The sequence below is a fragment of the Aythya fuligula genome, chromosome 14 (genome assembly GCF_009819795.1).
Source record: "Aythya fuligula isolate bAytFul2 chromosome 14, bAytFul2.pri, whole genome shotgun sequence".
Taxonomy (NCBI): Eukaryota; Metazoa; Chordata; class Aves; order Anseriformes; family Anatidae; genus Aythya; species Aythya fuligula.
This window is the reverse complement of record NC_045572.1, coordinates 11,280,944-11,300,248: the sequence shown is the minus strand read 5'-3', so window position 1 is coordinate 11,300,248 and position 19,305 is coordinate 11,280,944. Positions and strand designations below refer to the sequence as shown.

Here is a 19,305-nt window from a genome sequence, read left to right as displayed (position 1 = left end):
GTGAGGGGGTTCTTCAGACTCCAGAGACACTGATTTTGCATTAGTTGGTAAGAGAGCAGTATATGCCACTGCAGATTAGAGCAGTGGTATTTAATAGTGAAGCATGTAGCTGCACAAGAAAGGAAGCTTGACAGCAAATGTCAGAATGTCAGGACAGCAGACACAAATGAGCTGTTAAGATGAGCATGTTAGGCTCCAGCTCAGTGACCTGTCAGAAAATATACAGTTTCTTATCTGCTGCTCTTTGTGGTTTAGTGCCAACTCAAGCTGTGTTTTAAACTGGTAAACCTGAACTCTGATGCATAAAAATCTTTGTTTTAGGTAAGTACAGAGGATGAATTTCTCAAGTTTTGTCTCCTAGAGCCAATTTCTGAACTAGAAGGCTGACTCACCCATGTACTTCCAGGGTAGATACACTCCATGGGATTTGAACAGGGAACTTTTACATGGATTTTACATAGGCTGCAGTAGTATCAATTTTGAGATATAGGATTGATATACATAGTACTAGAATATCTTTCTAGTTAAAGAATGTCAAGGCATTGTGTCCGAATTACCTCTAGAACACTCTGAGTCAGCCAGATGGAGAAAACAGAACCAAAGGAATGTATTTAAACATGTGCCCATATCTTTTTGCTCAAAGGTGGTCTACAAACAGAAGTTTTATAGTGAATAAGTTGTGCGCCTTTCTTTCGCTTTATACAAGTAACTTTAAAAAAAGAATCTCAGTTTCTGATTTCAGTAACACCAGGATTTCATCCCAGAATTTCAAAGTACTTGCTAATCTGAAACAGATGTGCAATCCCCTTTCAAATATCTTATAAACTGAACTGGAATATATGAGAATGGTCTGGATGTAGTGGTAACTCATAACGGTTGCTGACAAGTCATTTTGTCTTTTATGACTGATATTGTTTTCCTTATCATATTTTATGTTTGAAAACTGGTCTTGCAATTTGAATAGCTTTGCAAAAGAAGCCTGTGTATTTCACTGGCTGTCTTTGGAAAATGCTGCAGCAATTTACTTGGCTTGATGGAGGTATATAAAACTACAAAGCCGTAAATAAGGAGAGCACAAAACTAACATTCACCAAGTCTCACAGTACTAGAGCAAGGGCTTACCCAAATGAATAGGAGAGTGGCTTAAAACTGCTAAGAGTGACAGGTAATGATCTGGAATTTGTTGCCAACATTCCCAGTTGAGGCAGGTGGTATCAGCAGGTTTAGAAAGGAAATGGACAACTTGTTGAACAAAAAGTCCATAGTTAGGTGCTAAAGGATATAGGCTAGGAAGCCGTAATATGCCTTAACACAAATTACAGGTGCCTATGAAATCGGGTAGCACACATGCAGCAGCCAGGCCTACAGAACTCCTTTAGCCACTGCTGGGGACCAGGTGGGACTTCAGCCGAAGCAGCACAGCTCTTGTGTCTGTACTACGGGACTTCTCTAGGTTGTGCCTAGACTATAGAACATCATCTGTGGTGCCAAACAACCAAAATTTAACATAGCTGTTAAGATACTTTTCTCATTAGCAACAAAAATGTTTTATGCTCATAGGTTCAGAGGAAAACACCTCTGCTGACATTCTGTCTCTCCATTTCAATAGGGCATATTTCCAAAGCCTTGGCAATAACCATCAACACCAAAAGTTTAAAGCCCTGTTCTCCCTTAATTTTAGTTTCCATTTAGCCTATATTAAGCTCCCTGAGATGTATTTGATCAATGTTTTTCACAATCTGTTAAACAAAAGAGCATTAAAATGATCAAAGAGAAGAAGAGTGTAACTTAATTACAGAGCTCTTCTTACTGTTATGTGAAACTTTGTAGAAGCAATAAATGGACTAGTCTGAGGTATTCCAAATATTTTCATATGTCAGACTGTACTGGACTCCCAGTACATGTCAAGTATTTTGCATGGTGTTCTGTTTGATTATTCATACCAAAAGAGACAGTCCATTTAAAAATGAAGTTATTTCTGTAAGCTCTGGATATCTGACAAGTCTAATATCTCACTGTGGCATGAATGCTCATCACTGGAGGTACACAGTGACAGCTGAAGCCAAGAACTGAACTGCAAATTCAACTCCACAAATCCTGCTGCATGACTGTGAAATTTACAGCTAGTTGCCAATTTTTATTCCTGACTTGACATGCAACTGACAGCAAGTGGATGCCAAAGGGTTTAAGACAATTTTCCACTCTGTCTCTTCAGGATGTATTTAAGACTGATGTGAGAAGTGCTGAATACTTCCTTTCTTCCAATAAAATGAAGCCTAGGTAAAAACTGTTTCAGAGAGCAAGAAGTGCACAGTTCCCTGATTCATTAAGGTTGTTTAAAAAAACAGAAGTGCTGGATGAAGAGGTGTCAGAGGGCAGAAACCTTTGACATTCCTCTATCATCACTGCAGCAGTCATTACAGACGCTACCCTAAATTAGTGGGCCACCACTGCACCCGGATTAAGGTGGCTGAGAGACTGATGGAGAAAGATTGGAGTGAAAAAGGTGATGTGAGGGAGAAAGTGTGGGACTAGAAGAGAAAAATATTGATCTCTCCCACAGAAGACAATGAGTTTCTTGTATAGGTAATATTAGTGACATTTTGTGACAGACACAAGTAGCCAAAGTACTGACACCCACACTCTAAAAGGGCTATGTACTTAGGACGTGTTTTACATATAAGCTACTAAAAGGTCTGAAAGAACTGCCTTATAGCTAGAAAAGAGTAATTTCAGTTAGGTTTTTGGAGAGAAGGGTGACAAGTGACTGTCATGGCTTACAGCACCGTTTGAGTCCCAGACTACACTGCCTACTGCATACCTTGGACCTTTATTGCCCAGACACATTATCCACTCAAGATCTCCTCTACTAAAATCCTAAATTATCTTTTGGATTCCTGATGAACACAAGAGGCCTCAACCGTACCACTCAGACATCAGCCCTTTTCTGATGGTGTTGTATAACAGGACTTCAAAATGAACTATTTATACACTGATGAGCTTTCTCAAACATCCCAAACTTCTTTATTTATGCATATTTATGAAATGCTTACAGCTCAGGAGATTCTTTGATACTGCTCATTTTATTCTCAGGAGTCTGTGAAGAGCTTGGCACTTTTCCTTACCACACACAGACACATACAATGCCATGTCATTAATTTCCATGTCTCTCCTAGCAAACAGTTTTTCCCACCAATTCATCTTCTGTTAAGAAATAATGGGTACAAGTCAAAGGGAGCTTGTTCTCAAATTGCATAATGCTTTTAGCACTATGGGTGGGGTGGTGGGCACAGCAAAGGAAAGTGCATCATTAACACTTGATTTAAAGTTTTTTTTTCCCCCCTTTCAACTGTCTAATTGGAATTGCACATCCATTCTGCTCACACACTTTTTTCAAGGTGTTTGTATATAAAAAAAAAAAAGAGCAGCCATTTCACTTTCAGGGCCCAGTGTCAGCTGTGGCTGCTGCATGCAAGGGAGCTGGGTGACCTGGAGCAGAGCCTGCACCAGTCACCGCAGCTGGGTGACATCTCCTCCTCCCCTCCATTTCAGCTTCCCTGGAAGATTTTGGCTTCTGTGTTATGAAACACCAAGGTTACTACATCAGATTTTAGTGACTACATATCTTCACCTGTGGTGCATTTGACATTTAACAGTCAAAACTTTGTTCTCCACTACTGTCCTCTCAAAAAGGAGATAAGTCAAACCCTGGATCAGAGCACCAGGGAAGTCATGGTTCAGTATAAACACTTGAGCCAAACACCTCAACCTTCAGATTTAACTGGGATTTTCATGTCAGAGCTAGAACTTTGTTCTATTCATTGAAAAAAAAGAATCCCTGGATTTTGAGTTGGATCCATCATGCTTCCTCTAAACAGAGACTAAAGTCTGACAGTCTGGCAGAAGTGACTGATATGTAGGCAAGTGGCTGTTCTGAAAATCTGTCTAGTATTGGGGGAATGTCCACAGATGAATAAAAATCAAACAAGCCCAGTTTTGACTGACACCCAGAGTTATGTTTCTGAGCATGTTCTCAGTAACACTTACAAAACCTCCAACTTTTTTCTTTTTTTGTGCTCTAGGATTTCTCCCTCATTTCTTAAAAGCTTATGGATGTCTTAATCTGTGTATTACTGACACGGTGGACTCTAAGTGCTCCACAGGAGGCAGTGTGTTGTGGTATTGTCATGACAGAGTGCATTGATTTTCTTTGTACATTATTCATGTTACAAGCTAGTAGCTCCTTTGGGTAAACACCAGACCATTCCTCAGGTGTTTTCCTCAGGTTTGAGACATGTTGGAAGAACAAGCAGTAGTACAGAAAGAATAAATTTAGCAAGTTTTTAACAAAATCACAAGATAAAATGCTTCCTAGGAAAAACTGAGAGGGCTCTAGAATTTTTTATTTTTTTTTCTCAATGTTTACCAGCTCTTTACCTTCCTTTCTATATTCAGTCTGCATTTGTGAGTAGTGAGAACTGCAAGCACAAGGAGAATTTCAAGCACTTGCCAAAAGCACAGCTGATGCCAGTGTGACTTTTGGGTCTCTCTGCTGTCCTAATGATGGATATTGCTTGAAGCAGGACCAAACTGAACACATTTTTTGAAAGTGTATTAAAATTGCCTTGGAGATGAAAATGATAAAGCAATAGCTGTTTTAAAATCTGGTTAGTCCCTTGCAGATGTGTCTAGACGTAACAGCTGTGTAGTAAAGCCTTTTTCTATATCAAATAGCAACATATTAAGAAATAAAGGATTTGCGTCTAGCACTTGAAAAGAAAAATTCTGAGCTTCAGATAAAGGTGGGTTTGTAGGTTTGTAACTAGATCTGAGCAGTACGCCCACTCCCTAGTGAACAATAAATGAGTTAGGACAAACATTTAGAAGCTACTACACTGCTTCATTTTGAATTGAAGCTGGAAGAAAACAGGCAAATAATTAGAAAGTATTGCCTTGTACAAAATAAAGTATCTTGATTTTATCTGAAGGTGCATTTCTGCTTTAAAGTAATCCTAAAATTTAAGAAGTTTGAGTCAACTCAAGTTTTTTTCCCCCTTAGCCTGATACAACTGGTCTGGTTGGTTCACTAAGAAGTATTAGACACCTCCCTGAAAAAAATGCTTGCTTTAGATATATGATATGTAGACATATGAAAACTGAGCAAGTTCAGGTACGTTCTGCCACCAATAAACTATACAGCGCATGGCTTTATGGAACTGAATTTATGCACCATCCACATGGTACTGTTGCAGCTGATAAAACTGAACTCATGGTTTATTACTCACACCACAGTAATCCCTGACAACATTAACACATTTGTCTGTTTTAAACCTTTGATATGCTCTAAAATACCCTCCCAGTTAAACTTACTTTGCTAATGCAGAACCACTCAATACTCTCAGAGGTGCAGGATGCGGAGCCAAAGTGCCAATGCTGAGAGCCCCAGGGCTCAGTGCCGATCTGGAAGCATCTTCCTGGTGCCAGGAACTGCTCTGGGGTCAGAGAAGAGCGGAGGCAGTGAGTCAGGGGCAGTGCCCGTCCTCACCTCTGCTTGCCCTGCAGCTAGCCCAGCACACTGCTGGCAGAGCTCACAGATGAAAGCACCAAAATGAGCAATACATCTTGTGAGATTAACATATAAAATCCCTTAATGGATATGTAGGCAACACAGATAATTACAAATCCACAGAGCATGACTCAGAGTCAAGCAGAGGGCATGCTTCCAGAAACCGTGGAAAGAGAAGTCACTCAAAGAAACCTGAATCAAGCCGAAGACCAACAACAGCACCATTATCAGACTATTTAGGCAGCAAGCAGGGCAAATGGAGACTTAAGGGCAGAGCTTCCAGCACTAGCTGATCTTTCACCAGAATCACTTGAGCTTTTTACAGCTCCTCCTGCCTTGCTGCTGTTGCAGAGGGTTGAGCAGAGGCCTTGGGCCAGGCACAGAACAAACACTGAAGTAAAGCAGGTCTGTGAAGGAAAACAGACAAGAGCTTTTGAGATAAAGCTCCTGCCAGAGCCAATTAGCACACAGAGGCAGGATCACACCAGCTTTGCAGGGGTGGGAGGCAGTGCAGTGACCTTATCTTTCCTTGCAGTGACAACACCAGGCAGGCTGGTCATGCAGCCAGTGTCACAGCCTTCCACACCCTACAGCAAGGGCCTTGCAGCAGCAGGTGTAGTTACCCAAACTGTCCCTTCACCCACAGATCAGTGCTGTTTCCCCTGCTCCCAAGTGGGAATGAAACATGTGCACAACAGGACTTTCTCAAGACAGCACAGAAGGACCCTGAAAGCAACAGGGCAAGGTTGGAAATGTATCCCACCCCCAATCCACACTGTCACTAGTCTGCTCGTCTGCCCCAGACACTCTTCCCATTGACCCCATACATGTCTTAAACTCCCCTTTTTTGAGCAGGAAGACCCCACTATGCTTTTCAGTTCTCATATTTCCACCACCAACACAGCAGTGACAGAGCCATGTGAAGGCAGGGAAGCTGAGGTGCCTTTCACTTCATTCTCATTAACACAGTACCAGCACCAAGGACTATCCATCTGCTAAGAGCTGAGGGTTTAAGGCTCATCTCTAGTTGCACCTTGTCATGCCTTCTGTCCCAACAGCATCGATCTGCTCTCAAGCAGAGGCAAGGTTTGACTGGTGAAAGCTGAACGAGCTACCTACAAGCACACAGGTTGGCTCAGCTAGCCTTCACCACCACCCCACAGGAGACAGCTTCCTGAATTTAGCTTTATGCAAGAAGAATCAAGGTTCCCCTATCTGGTAAACAGAAACATGTCAGCAGCATGAAGGTATGTGCAGCTATGCCAGTTCTTTCTCCCACCAGGTTTAGAGGTTTAGCCAATTTATAGCTTTTCCACCCCAAGGGAGGTCCTGTACACCCACATCAGCAGGTCTCCCCACCATGGGGTGTCTTTATCAGCTCCTTGCATTCTCCTTTATTCCTGCCCTATGCTGAACTCCACTTTCCAGAAAGGAAATTCATTATTTTTTCCTCCATAATATATTTTCCCACTAAATCACTGTAAAGATCAAACTCCAAAGCAGAACATGGACTGCACATTGCAGGACACTCACCACTACTCTTTGCTGTGGAGGGTCCCTGCTACTTGCCAGGGGTGCCAGTGGGGAAACAAGCACATGCACTTGCTAAAGACTGTTTTCATTTGTTTTTCACCCAGAAAAAAAAGCCCTAGAAGGGGGGTACAGCACCCCTTATGCCAAAGACACAAAGCCCACCCAAACAAAGGCCAGCAGGAGGGCTGAAAACAGAGCGTCGGTTTTAATCCATTGCAAAACAACGCTGTGAGCTCTCACACAACTTTAGGAAACCTTTGGGTTTCCTCAACCTTTAGCCTCACCTGTCCAATGCCCCTGCCCGAGCCCGCAGCAGCCCGGTGCCGCAGTCTGCGGCAGCACCCGGTGCCCATTGCTGGTACTGCAGCCTCCCCCTGATGACACCAGGAGCAGCAGCAGCATCTCTCCAGGCCTTGGAGAGATGCCACCAAGCCCTGGGTGATGCTACAGGGCTGGCAGGACCCTGTAGCACCAGCAAAGAGCTGGGCACCATCAGCAGCAGGGTGCTGGGATCCTGCCGGTGCAGCGAACACTAGCACTGCACGATGCCAGGACTGCTCCCATACAAAGGTATGAAGTGATGGTCTCATTTGCCGCAGAGAGAAAGAGCTTCAGAGCCCAAGCCTCAGATGGATTTAGTGAAAAGTGGAGCAGGTGTCACACCTGGGGTCCCACTGCTTATGGCAAATCTCATCACCTGCAACCAGCAACAGCAGAACCGATATATATTCCCCACACCAAAGCTTCAAACTCCTGCTAATTTCAGCTGCATCTGACTTTTTTTTTCTCCAATGCCTGCAGTAGAGGTGAGCGATGCCCTGGGGGAGCAGGCTGAAGACAGCAGGCTGAACCATCTCAGGCCGAGCAAGTCATTGATTATCGCCATATTATTTTAACATCAAGGAGACCTTCTGAGACCACATTCTGTCCCTCAGCTCTTTGACAAGAGGCAACAAACTCTGCAGGGGCCCAGGAAACCCAGTCAGAGCACCCTATTCCAACAGCAGCCTCCAGAGAGGGGCCAAAGGACCGCCAGGAGGGAGAGCCAAGGCAGGCAGCAGTCTGCCAGGACAGCTCAGTGCCATGCCTCCCTGCACCAAGCTGCATAATTCACCAAGAGCAACTGTTGTGCTCAGCAAAATAGGAACCCATCCTGAAAAGAGCAGCTGCCTGGTGCAGTAAAACAAAGTTCTGAGTCTCTGTGGCTGAATAAATCTGCTGCAGTTCTCGCACAGCTCGGCTGTCGGCCCCTCCCGTTTTAAGCAAGCTCCCACCTGGGGTCCGGCCACCCCTCTGCCCAGCATGAGGACCCCAGGAAGGTGCAGGGGGGACACTGGTGCGCCCAGCAGCCACGAGAGGGAGCCCGGCAGCCGGGAACGAGCCGGGCTCCACCGGCTGCAGCCTCTTAGTGGGGATGCCCTGGGCAGAGCAGTCCCCGCGTGGGGCTGGGAAGCGGCTCCGGAAGCTTTTTGAAGTCTCTTTCAGCTCTTTCTTAATAGGACAGCATCATTTCGAGCGCCTGCTTGCTGGATGTGGCTGTGGATAAGAATTCCGGTATGGCTAGATGACAAAAATCCCCGTGTTTGCAGGGCAGGGCCTGGGCAGCAGAGCAGCCGATGCTTTTATCACAGGTGACTCCACAGAAGCCACCCTCCCAGAGAAAGGCACAAAGGGATTTTTTTATTTTATTTTTTTTTTGGTGAAGAAAGCCAGAGCCGCTTCAGTCAGCCCTTGCCACAATACCAGCATCTCTGTTCACTCCCAATTAATTGAGCAATTTCAGCTCAGAAGGGGAAGCACCCCATGACGCAGCACCACCACGTTTCTCACCTCCGTGGGAAAGCCTCGCCGCCCGAGCTGGGACCAAAGCCCTGCCACTAGCGCTGCTCCTCGGCTCTGGCCTTAGGTCAGTCAGGGCAACACCAGCAGAAGCTCAGCTTTGAACTTATCTTTCAGGTCTGGGCTGGGGCTCTGCCAGAGCCCTGCTCCATCCAGTAACCCCAGAGATGATCCTGTTGAAGGTTTGGCCCCTTGTTGCCCCATGGACACTGACCCCTTCATGCTGCTCCTTGCAGTTGTCACCACCTACGTGTTTTCAGTCCCCTACAGTACAGTTCTCCCCCCATCTCCTGAGCAATTATTTCTCCTGGCCCCATAACTCAGCCTTCCCTCCAGTTTTGTCCTCACTTGACACAAGACAGATGATGAAAAATGGGAGTAAGCTCAGTGGAGAGCCACTGTTACTACTGGTGGCTTGGAGCCCCTGTGAGAAGAGGCTGAGGGTGGTGGGCTGGGTGGTGAGAAGAACATTTTGGGGGTGGTATGGCCCATACCCATCCCTGCGAGGCGTGTACCGAGAACACGGAGCCAGGTTCCTCAGTGGTGCAGGGCTGGGGGACAAGAGGCAGTTGAAAGGAAAGAGGCTCAGAATGGAGACATGACAAGGAAAAATTTCCTCACCGTGATGACAACCAAACCCTGGGACCAAGCCCAGGGAGATCTTGTGTTCTCCACCCTTGGAGGGTTTCAAGGTTAGACAGGATAAAGCCCTGAACAACCTGCTCTAACCTCAGAACTGACCCTGCCATAACAGGAGGCTGGATTAGAGACTTCCCAAAGTCCCTTCCGACCTATCTTGATCCGAATTGCCTCCTCATGGGGAGAAGAGGGTGAACTGGAAGGACGACTGAGTCCAGAGCTCCCTCCCCAACCCAGCTCTGGGAACCCTGCAGCCAGCACCGTCATCCTCAAATTGACCATGGCAGCTCAAAAAGCCTCATCAAACGCTGTGAATGTCAAAGAAAGAAGTAGGACAAAGGATTTGACTGAGTTGTGACGGGGCCACGTGCCCGTGCTTGGGAGGAGGAGGGAGCGGTGGAGCACACCAGTTAAATGGGCCAAGAGCCCGGGCACACCAAATATCAGCCGCACCACTAGCAGAGCGGAGCTGCGAGATGGAAATGCATCCTTCCCCTCTATCGGGGGTAGCCCAATCACAGCAGGGTGCTCAGCTGCCAGCAGCATCTCTCGTTCAGCTAGAGCAACCATGCAAGGATGTAATTCTTCCTTATTTTAACTGCAGAGGGGGCTGGGGCTGGTGCAGGGAGCACGGGGCTCCCCTGTGAGCAGCAGGGCTTGGCAGCCACCGAGGTGCTGGGGCAGTTCCCACCCCAGCCTCGGCCCCGTGCCCGAGGACCTCCCTCCCCAGGGAGAGGAAAAGCTGCAGAGATGCAGAGATGCTCGTGTTATCTAATAGGGGAGAGATCTCAAGTGTTTCATGACTCACTCATCTTTCAAAGCTGTCAAATAAAACCAAGAAAAAAAAAATACACAAAACAAACAAAAAATAATAATCTCACATCTTAAAATGTGGAGGAAGGAAATCAAAGGAAAAATACTGGCTGAACATTTGGTTTCTGGTTGGGTACTTGTCTGGGACCGAGGCTGGACACAGCAGTGAGCTCCGCCCGAACAGCTGCGGCCACAGCTGCAGCCCTGCTCTGTCCCCAGCACCCACCATCCTGCAGAGAAAGCAAGTGCCATGCTCCAAAACGGAGAGCAAACAGTGCAGGGACCCTTTGCTCGATGTAGTGCTGCCTCTCCTGGCCTCTCCCTGGGGAGGACACCACCATCAGCCTGGTGTGGAGGCCGGGGCTGTGTCCCCAGGGGGCCTGTGGCACCTGCCTGCCCACCCCACTGCTGCCGGCTCCCTCTGCTCCCTCTGGCAGCTGCTGAACCCATCACACCCTGAGCAGCATGGTGTTTTCCTGCAGGAGCAGGAGCACAGCGCCTGCTCACCGCACTGTCCTGAAAGGGACAGGCCTTGGGAAAGTCCTAAAGGCAGGATAAGCTCCCAAGGAATATTTAAAGACCTCCAGGATGGAGGGTTAAATGCAGCCCCCAGGAAATCTCCTCTAGGCAGGTCAGTGGGGTATCTCACAGCCCCTCTCTTTAGCAAATTACAGCAAAGCAACCTTTGGCACCCTGGGACTGAGGGCTGGGAACAGCTGTCAGGGCTCTCACGTCACACACCCCTTGACAAAGGCACGCACGCTGTGAGCGCCCTCCCCTCCCTTGGCAAGTCGTGCCAAAACCGCACGGCCGGGGCCGTCAGGAGGAACTTCCCGGTATCGCTTTGCCTTTATGCTTCCAGGTGCAATTGTGTTCTGTGATTACAGTTATGAGTAGCTGGGTGATTACCAAGATCTGTTCTGTACGGACGTAATGTCACCTGGGTTTGCACAACGCTGTGAATCCCCAAGAACTGAGTCTTCACCCCGAGCTTGTCCTCTGCAGCCAGCAGGTGCCTTTGTGATGGACCAAAGGACAGCAAGCTGTGCCTGCTCCTGCCCCAGGCACTTGTAGACCCATATCAGCATGGGGAAATAGTTTCATCACTTCTTGGACCCCTTTTCCACCCTGCCAGCAGAGGTGGTGCAGATGGTAGTTCATTCTGTAGGGGTGCAGAGGTGTTTCTATTCACTATTTGCACTGACAGCAAAATACAGAATGATTATCGAACAGAGAAGTCTCACAGCTTCTGTTCTCTTGTGATCTGTCCTTGTTGTTCCAGCCTGCAGATTAAAAAGGATTAGGTATGGGGAGATGTTGTGAAGGTTTTGGAGTCACTGAGAGCCACCTCAGGCATAGAGATGTCCCATATCCTCTCTTATTAAAACATCATTTTTTTATCTTAAAAAAAGCATTTTTGCTCCTGTGACCTGACTATGGTGCTGCTCCAGAGCCCCAGTATAGACCACAGGATAGCTCAGGCAGGATAGGACATGGTCATCCAGCTCCAGGCAGGGAGAAGGATGAGGAAGGTCCTTCCAGTCCTCCAGCCGTGTCCTTGGTGACCACCCATCCTTGTGCAGGAGGCGCTTCTCCCTCCCCTCAGCCCTTCCCATGCTCTGGATGTCTTGCTGTTGAGTTACTAAAGCAACACTTTGGAGCCAAACAAGGGCTTTCTCCCCAGCTATAGAGCGCTATGCCCCAGCTCAGTTCAAAGCCTGCGCTGTAGCACAAGAGGCAAACACTCCAGCTCTGCCGAAACACCATCCAGAGGCTGAGATGCTCAGCGCCCAGGTGCTTGCAAAATATGTTGACCCCTGAGGCTCATGATAAAATCTAAAGCTCCCTTTGAAGGGTAAGTGTTTAACATTAAGAAAGTAGTGTCTGATTGATCTGCTGCCAACATTTTAACAAGGGGATGCCACAGGTATTTCCCTGTGTGGATTTTACACGGTGAATGGGAAGAGACTATAGAATTTATTTTCTCACGTTTGCACAAAGAAGGGTTTTCCAACCAGCATCAAGAAGAGAGAGTGCAGCAGTGTGAAAAGTAAAGAAAGGAGTAAAGTTTGTGTGCATTCCCCTCCATAAATAAGTACAAATTCTTGTCCCTGAAAAATCAAGGGGCATGTGTGATTCAGGGGGAGTTTATCCTGGAGGTGGTGAGAGAAAACCTACAGCTTTTCTCCTCCAGGGAACTTTCTTTTTAATTATTGACACTTACACAATCCGTGCTCTTCTAAATACAATTTTATTACCATGAGAAGCTACTTGGAACAGGAAGCTAATGCTGGTGGGTTCACAGTTTTCAACTCAAAGTCCCCTCTCAGGACAAAGAAGAAGTAGAAGAAGGACACCCATGGATGCTGACAAAGAGCAAAGGTTCATGATGCCACCCCCAGTGCCCAGCAGGCACGTGTCTGTGTGTCAGGGGGACAGAACCGAGGAGCTACAGCGGCACGGGGAGGAGGGCACGGCCGTGGGAATCGCTGCTCCCACCTGTGTGATGCAACAGCTCAGCGCAGCAAAGCCGCACGTTAAGTGCTGGCACGGCTGCATGGAAGCACTTTCCTGGGTGCTATGGAAAAAAAGATCCAGCCAAATAATTCTGCTGAGTTTTGTTTTATTGAGCAGAGACGGAGGAGACAAGGACAAGCTGCTGCCATGCCCAGGCACCGGCGCCTGCGACCGCCGCTGAAGGGGGATCAATGTTCGGTGCTCAGAGATGGTGAGGACTCAGCATTTCCCCATGTGCTTCAACCTTATTTTCCCTCCACTCCTCCTGTAAAAGGAGCAAGACAGACTCAGAGAAAGCAGCATATGACAGACAGCACGAGCACAGCAGCATGGGACAGGGAGCTCATCCACCCGAACAGGACCATTTGCCTGGTTCATGCTAGAGTACCCCAGGGCCTCACAGGGAGCATCAAGCCATCTTTTCCTCTCCCTGCTCCTCTCTAATTTCCCCTAGGATAAGGCAGCCTTCAGAGTGCACCAAATGTTAAGGACTGATAAGGAGAAACTGATGTTTTGCAAGTCCATTCAGTCCAGAGGTGCTGACTCCTATTACATCTCCTTTAAAAGGAGACAGAGCACAGGAAACAGAGGCTCTCCAGTTCTTCCTCTGAGATTTTGTGCCTTGTTCCACAAAGTCCATTCAAACTTTCAACTCATAATGTGGCACAGCTCACCCCCTGTGTTCCTCCAGACTCTTTTCTGCATCCAGAGGTGTGGACAGGGAGTTTCAGCCTCTGGTACACAGAGGAAGATGTGCACCGATTTAGTCCATGCGGGAGGTATAGGCAGGTGCAATTACCTCCCAGACCCTGTGCTGTTTCTCTGCATTGTAATTAACATCATACAAAGCCTAGAAATGATCTAAAATTAACCTGCATTCATGCAGCTCTGTTCCAAGGAGGAAATATTCCTCCTGGTGAGGACCAGGGGCTGGTCTGTACAAGAGGAGCAGCCTGGATGCAGGGCCACCCTCCATGGAGACCAGCATTACAGACATGGAAATCAAGACAGCTCTACCTCTCATTTTGACTCTCTCTGCTTTCACTTACAGAACTGCTTTGCAGAAGGCACACTTGTTCCCGTACGTTACGCCATCCGTGCCACAGTGAGGGTTGGACTCCCTCGTGCAGTACACGCTCCTGTTTACAAACTCTTTACAGATCTGCAAAAGGAATAATAACAATAAAACCAAAGAAGTCTTTTCAGGTCTCCCATACTTTCTCTTTTGCTTTCCAAATAGGAAACAAGATCACTAATGTAGTTCTCTTCCCGCCCAGAGGACTAACAAAGCAGTGATGACATGGCCCAATTACATGGAAGAAAAAGGCCTGCAAGAACTAGCAGCAGCACTCTTTCAGGGGAATTTTTTGCCCTGTCGTTGAGGAGGGAAACTGTAGCCAGGTGGGAGAAACCCTAACGTCCCGAAGACACAAGTGGATTAGCCTAGGCATGCCGGAGAAGAGTCAGCATTGATGCTCTTTCAGGCAGTTGGCCCCAAGTCAGCTCACAGCAAAGTGGCATCACGCGCCTTGTGCAACCACACGCAGCTTTGTGCTCGCGGAGCTCCCTGCCTCCCCGGCGGAGAGAGAGGAAAACCATAAGCTGTAGGTCTCCTTTAGATGGGCCTAGTTTGTGGGAATAACCAGCTCTGAATATCCCATTTGTTACACGAGGGGATTGGACAGGGGAGCAAAGTGGACAGAAGCAGTGCTGCAGACAAACCCAGCCCCACGCATGCACTCTGGACTGAATCACGGGAAGCATTTGCTGAACCAGCTGTCCATTTCCCTGGGCTATTTGCTAGTGTGGCCACACATAACACCCCCTGTACCATGGGGAATTTCCCGAGGCATTGGAGCATCTTGGAAGGACCAACCTACTCCCAGCTAACAGCAAAACCAGTTTACCACGCACCAAGATCTGTTACAAAACCATTCTTCTATAATCAGGAAAAAAATGCAGATTCAACAAGCAAAGAGCTGCACTAACCTCTTCAATGTCTTGAGCTGCTACATCTGGAATTTAAACAAAAATAAATAAATAAACAATCAGCGATGTTATACATATCAGCATTATTTTCTGAGAGAAGCTGAACCAAAGTCAGAAATCCTTTTGCAAAGCTCAGTGCAACGTACACCAGGTTTTCCCTGCTCTGCCATCCTGTGCGGTGGAGGAGGGGGTAGGAAATACATTATCTGAATTGCTTTTCGGTATTTTGCTTTTTGAAAAAATGTTACTAAAATACCATGTAATCAGTCATTCAGCTGCTAACTGCACCGCAGACACATAAACCCATCTCCCTGGCAGGCAGCCACTGCCGGGGAAGCAGGCTGCCGTATCGGATTTGAACCACTCTCGGCAGAGATTTTCAAGCTGTATTGACTTGTAAGGCTTTTAGGCTCCTGCACCTCTGAATAACAAAACTGGCTGGTACTGTTAATAAAACCCCACTGTGGAGGTGGCAAAGGAGACCCTGTGGTCAGTTTTACAGCCATCCGCAGTACGGCACAGCCCCGAGACGTTCCCAGAACAACTTCATCCCGAGTGAGACACAGAGATGTCACGGCGTGATCCAGAGCAGAACAGGCAGTGCCAGGCAGTGAGAGAGAAGAAACACACGCTGCAAGCGCAGGCTCTGGTCTTGAGGCTCATCAGCCCATCCTCTTTGCACTTCTTCGCTGCAGAGACCGCAGCCAGGCGCGGAGCTCGAGTCACAGCCACGGGGCGGGCGAGCCTGTGGTGTCTGTGCCAGGGAGCCTGGGGAAGGTCGCATGCAGATGTGCAGGAGCTGGGGCATGACACTGAGGGACGAACAGCCAGCACCAAGCTGGGCAGCTGGGGTTTTGGCCTGGGGGCACTGCAGCAGTTTGCTCAGCACCAGGAGAGAGGGCGGGAGGCCCCTGTGCTATGCCACGCAGGCTGCAAATCCCACCCACAGCCAAACCAGTACCCGTCAGCCCACCTGAATTCCTCTGCTAACTGTCATGCCTCTCGGTGTTTTATCCCTGCCACCGGTGCATCTGTCACATTTGGGTTAGGCTAGGCTGCTTTGGGAAGCCACCGTTATGGCTATCTGCATATTATTTACAAAATAGCTCATTAGATAGTTTTTATAAATATTACATGCAGCTACACAAGACTTTGTGAGGATGTCTCTTGACATCTGCTTATTTCATATGAGATCACAGAGTTTGCTGCTATTCTGCCTGGCCTTGGAAGGAAGCTTCAGCACTCTGACGGAACCCAGACCCAATTAAGACTCAATTAGAGACAGATGAATATTTCATTATGAATAATGCGTACAAAGTAATTCACCTCTTTTCTCCATGCACAGCCCACAATTTTCTCCAGTGAATTCTTTATTCAAATTATTCACAGAAAAACAAGTATAAATAATTCTTGGTCTGCACAGTCTTCCATAACTGCCACCACAAGCCTTCCAGATCTGGGTCAGCTGGACACAAGCAATTGATGGCACTGGTGTGCCCTATACATTCAAAAACCATCAGTCATTTTCCCCAGATCATCAGAGAGACGTGTAAATCTCAAGATAAATAAATGCTGGATCGTTTTAATTTGCCCTCTTTGTTCTGGCTCCTCGAGGACATTTGAATTTAATTTTCAAGCTTTTCTCTGCAATGTATTTGGAAGCTGAAACTTTCATCTAATTACGTTTCCACATCTCTAAGGAAAACACCAAATACCAAGATGCTTAGGATCAAAACAGGAGCTGATGACCCTGAGGTGTGAGTTTATTCTCTAACTGGTTCAGCAAAACTCTCCAGCGAACATTTGTACCAAAACTCGTAATTACACTCTGCTTTGGTACATTTGCTGAAAGAGCCGCTTACAATTTGCTCATTCTGTCTCCTGGTGACACCTCCACTGTGTTATTCACTGCGGAGGCACACAGGGAGTGGAAATATGTGACACGAGTGAGCAAGTCCCGCAGATATTTTCTACTTGCTCAGCTTTATCTTCAAGCCCGTCATCTGGTGATCAAGGTTCTCTGAAGTTTGCTCTTGTCAGGAAAGTTTCTTTCTAGGCTACAGGAAGGATAACTTACCCGAGAAGAAAGACAGAAGCAGCAGGCTGAGAAGCACTAAGGTGCCTGTTGCCTTCATGCTGCAGGCAGCTAGCTCTTTAGTCCACGGCAAGCAACCTGTTCGGGATGTGTTGTCTCAGCCCCAGAGCCCACAGTGTGCTCACGGACCTGTCTTTCTGTGTATTTATGCACCCATCCATAGCTGTCCTCATTCCTCACCTTAATTGTGAGAACTTCTCCACTTCGTTTCTAAAGCCATTATTGGTCCTGTCCGTGTTTATGGTGCTTTAAGAATGCTGCCCTGTCCACATCAAACCTAGAAAGGGCTAATTATATGAGTGATAGACTCGGGCCTGTAATATCTGTTGTGATTTTTTTTTTTCCTTCTAAATAGTCACAGGATTCTCACAAGGGTGAATTTTCAAAGCGGTGATTCATCGGGGAAGCTGGTAATTTTCATTCTCTGGGTCCTCACTGAATGCCAGCTCCAAGGCTTTGAGCGCGGCGTGATGACACTCACCAGACATTACGAAATAAATCACAGCATGAGAATGTGTTGTCTGCGAAACCAATTATACGTTGTTCCCTGGCTATTTTTGAGGATGGTTCTAAATTTGTTGGGTTGGGGTGGAGAAGGACACTGACATAGCTCTGTGGAGAGCCCCACATAGGACTGCTGCCTCTCCTCCCTGAACTATTTAAACTATAGCTGTCAATGTTTGCCGGCTTTTCACATTCGCAAACATATGCTAGGGCTCTGCTCCCACGGCAAGTGGCAACTAAGGGAATTTGATGGAGAACTGGGAGACCTGAGCTCCATTTCCAGCTGATTCTGTGCAAAGATTTGTGTTCATCTGCACCGTCTGCAAAATTTCTGTTCAGATAGGAATAATCTTTTAAAATTTCAGTATGCATTCCTAAGGAGACAAGGGTTATCAGTGTACCATGTATGGAGAAATCTGCTTATTTGTTTTCCTAGCAAATTTTAAATTCTAATTTTAACTAATTCTAACTAATTCTAACCAAGTTTGGCATAGGAGTGAAAAAAAATAAAAAAGAAAGCATTTTATACATTTTTCTAGCAACCAAGAATTCCACTAACATCTTCATCTGGCAAGGGAGCGTTTCTGCAAGAGAGCAATGTCATGACTGCCCTGCATCTGGAAAAGCATTAGTTTGCCGCTCGCTAGACATCATAAAACCCACACAGGAGAGGAACCGTGACTGACAGGTGAGTTCTCAGATGTCTATTAAGGGTGAGCTCACAACGCAGCCTCTCGTATAATTTAGTTATCAAGCCCGCCAGCCGCAGCACCGTTCAAAATCACGCTTAGTTCTGCCACTCGCAGAATCACTTGTTTGCCTTTTCTAGCTTCAAACGCCACTGCTCACCACCCCAGCACTAATACCTCAGCTCTTTATCTACCCAAACGTTTTATTTGCTGCAGCATAACTGATTGGGTTAGTTAGAAAACGTACTACAGGGACCAATCCCTAGCGGGCCGAAGAAGGGAAGAGACTAAATTAGCAAACAGGTGATTATCCTGATTACCCCTCTTTCCACTTCTTTATAACGTGCGAAAGAGGCCACTTGCTGCTGGAGGTGGGGAATTCTGCTGTCCGTCTGACTTCTCTCTTTTTTTTTTTTTTTTTTTTGTCTGGAGGCTCACAAGCCACCTGGGATATGGCCACATACCCTGTACTTGCTCTTTGCCCTCCATTTCCCTTTAGAAGAGCAGCTTCTCTTTGAGCTTCTCCAAAATCTTTTGAGCTCCTACACAAGTGTCCAGCTTCCTCCAACACAAACAAGTATTATGGAGGACGCTCACCATAGGATCTTGTTGTTGGAAATACTGTCCTGCCAAGGCTATAACCCTTGGCCAACAAGACATTACAGCCAAGCGGTGTCCTTTGCTGAAGGTCCCTGCTCACATCCACCAGCTACTTAGAACATTTCTTCATACGTGTATTTTTCCCATAGGCAGGTTAGCAGTGAGCTTATGGCTCTCCAGTTTGTATTTCCTTACCAGCAGGCACACAGGCATGCTTTGGTTTATAGTGCCTATACTAATAGAAAAAAAAAATCATGTAAAAGTTCCTTCCCTCTCCCTAGGATGGGGCACTGCTCTGGCCTGTTATTAAGGGAAAGACAGCTTCTTGTCTTCTGGTGGGAAGCGCCTACAACCTTTCTAGGTCAAGAAATGGCCTACTTCAGTAAAAAGAGGCCTAGAGAAGAAGCTTGGAATTCACAGATTTTGTCCTCAATATCAGCCTTAACAGGCGACTGCCTTTGTATATATCAAGAGAATTGGAAGTGAAGAAAGGAAGGGGAAGGGGGTGTGAGTGGGGCACT

The 19,305-nt window shown here is 46.9% G+C and overlaps 1 protein-coding gene across 1 annotated transcript; it reads right to left on the bottom strand.

Moving 5' to 3' along the window:
• Positions 1-13,118: 13,118 nt before the first annotated feature.
• On the bottom strand, positions 13,119-17,031 carry LOC116495015 (serine protease inhibitor Kazal-type 6-like). Its single transcript, XM_032197187.1, has 4 exons — positions 16,974-17,031; positions 14,897-14,922; positions 13,957-14,069; positions 13,119-13,172 (listed from the first exon to the last, which is right to left on the bottom strand). Exons 1-4 carry the CDS (start codon positions 17,029-17,031, stop codon positions 13,127-13,129), a joined length of 243 nt encoding a protein of 80 aa, XP_032053078.1. The 3' UTR covers positions 13,119-13,126.
• Positions 17,032-19,305: the final 2,274 nt, after the last annotated feature.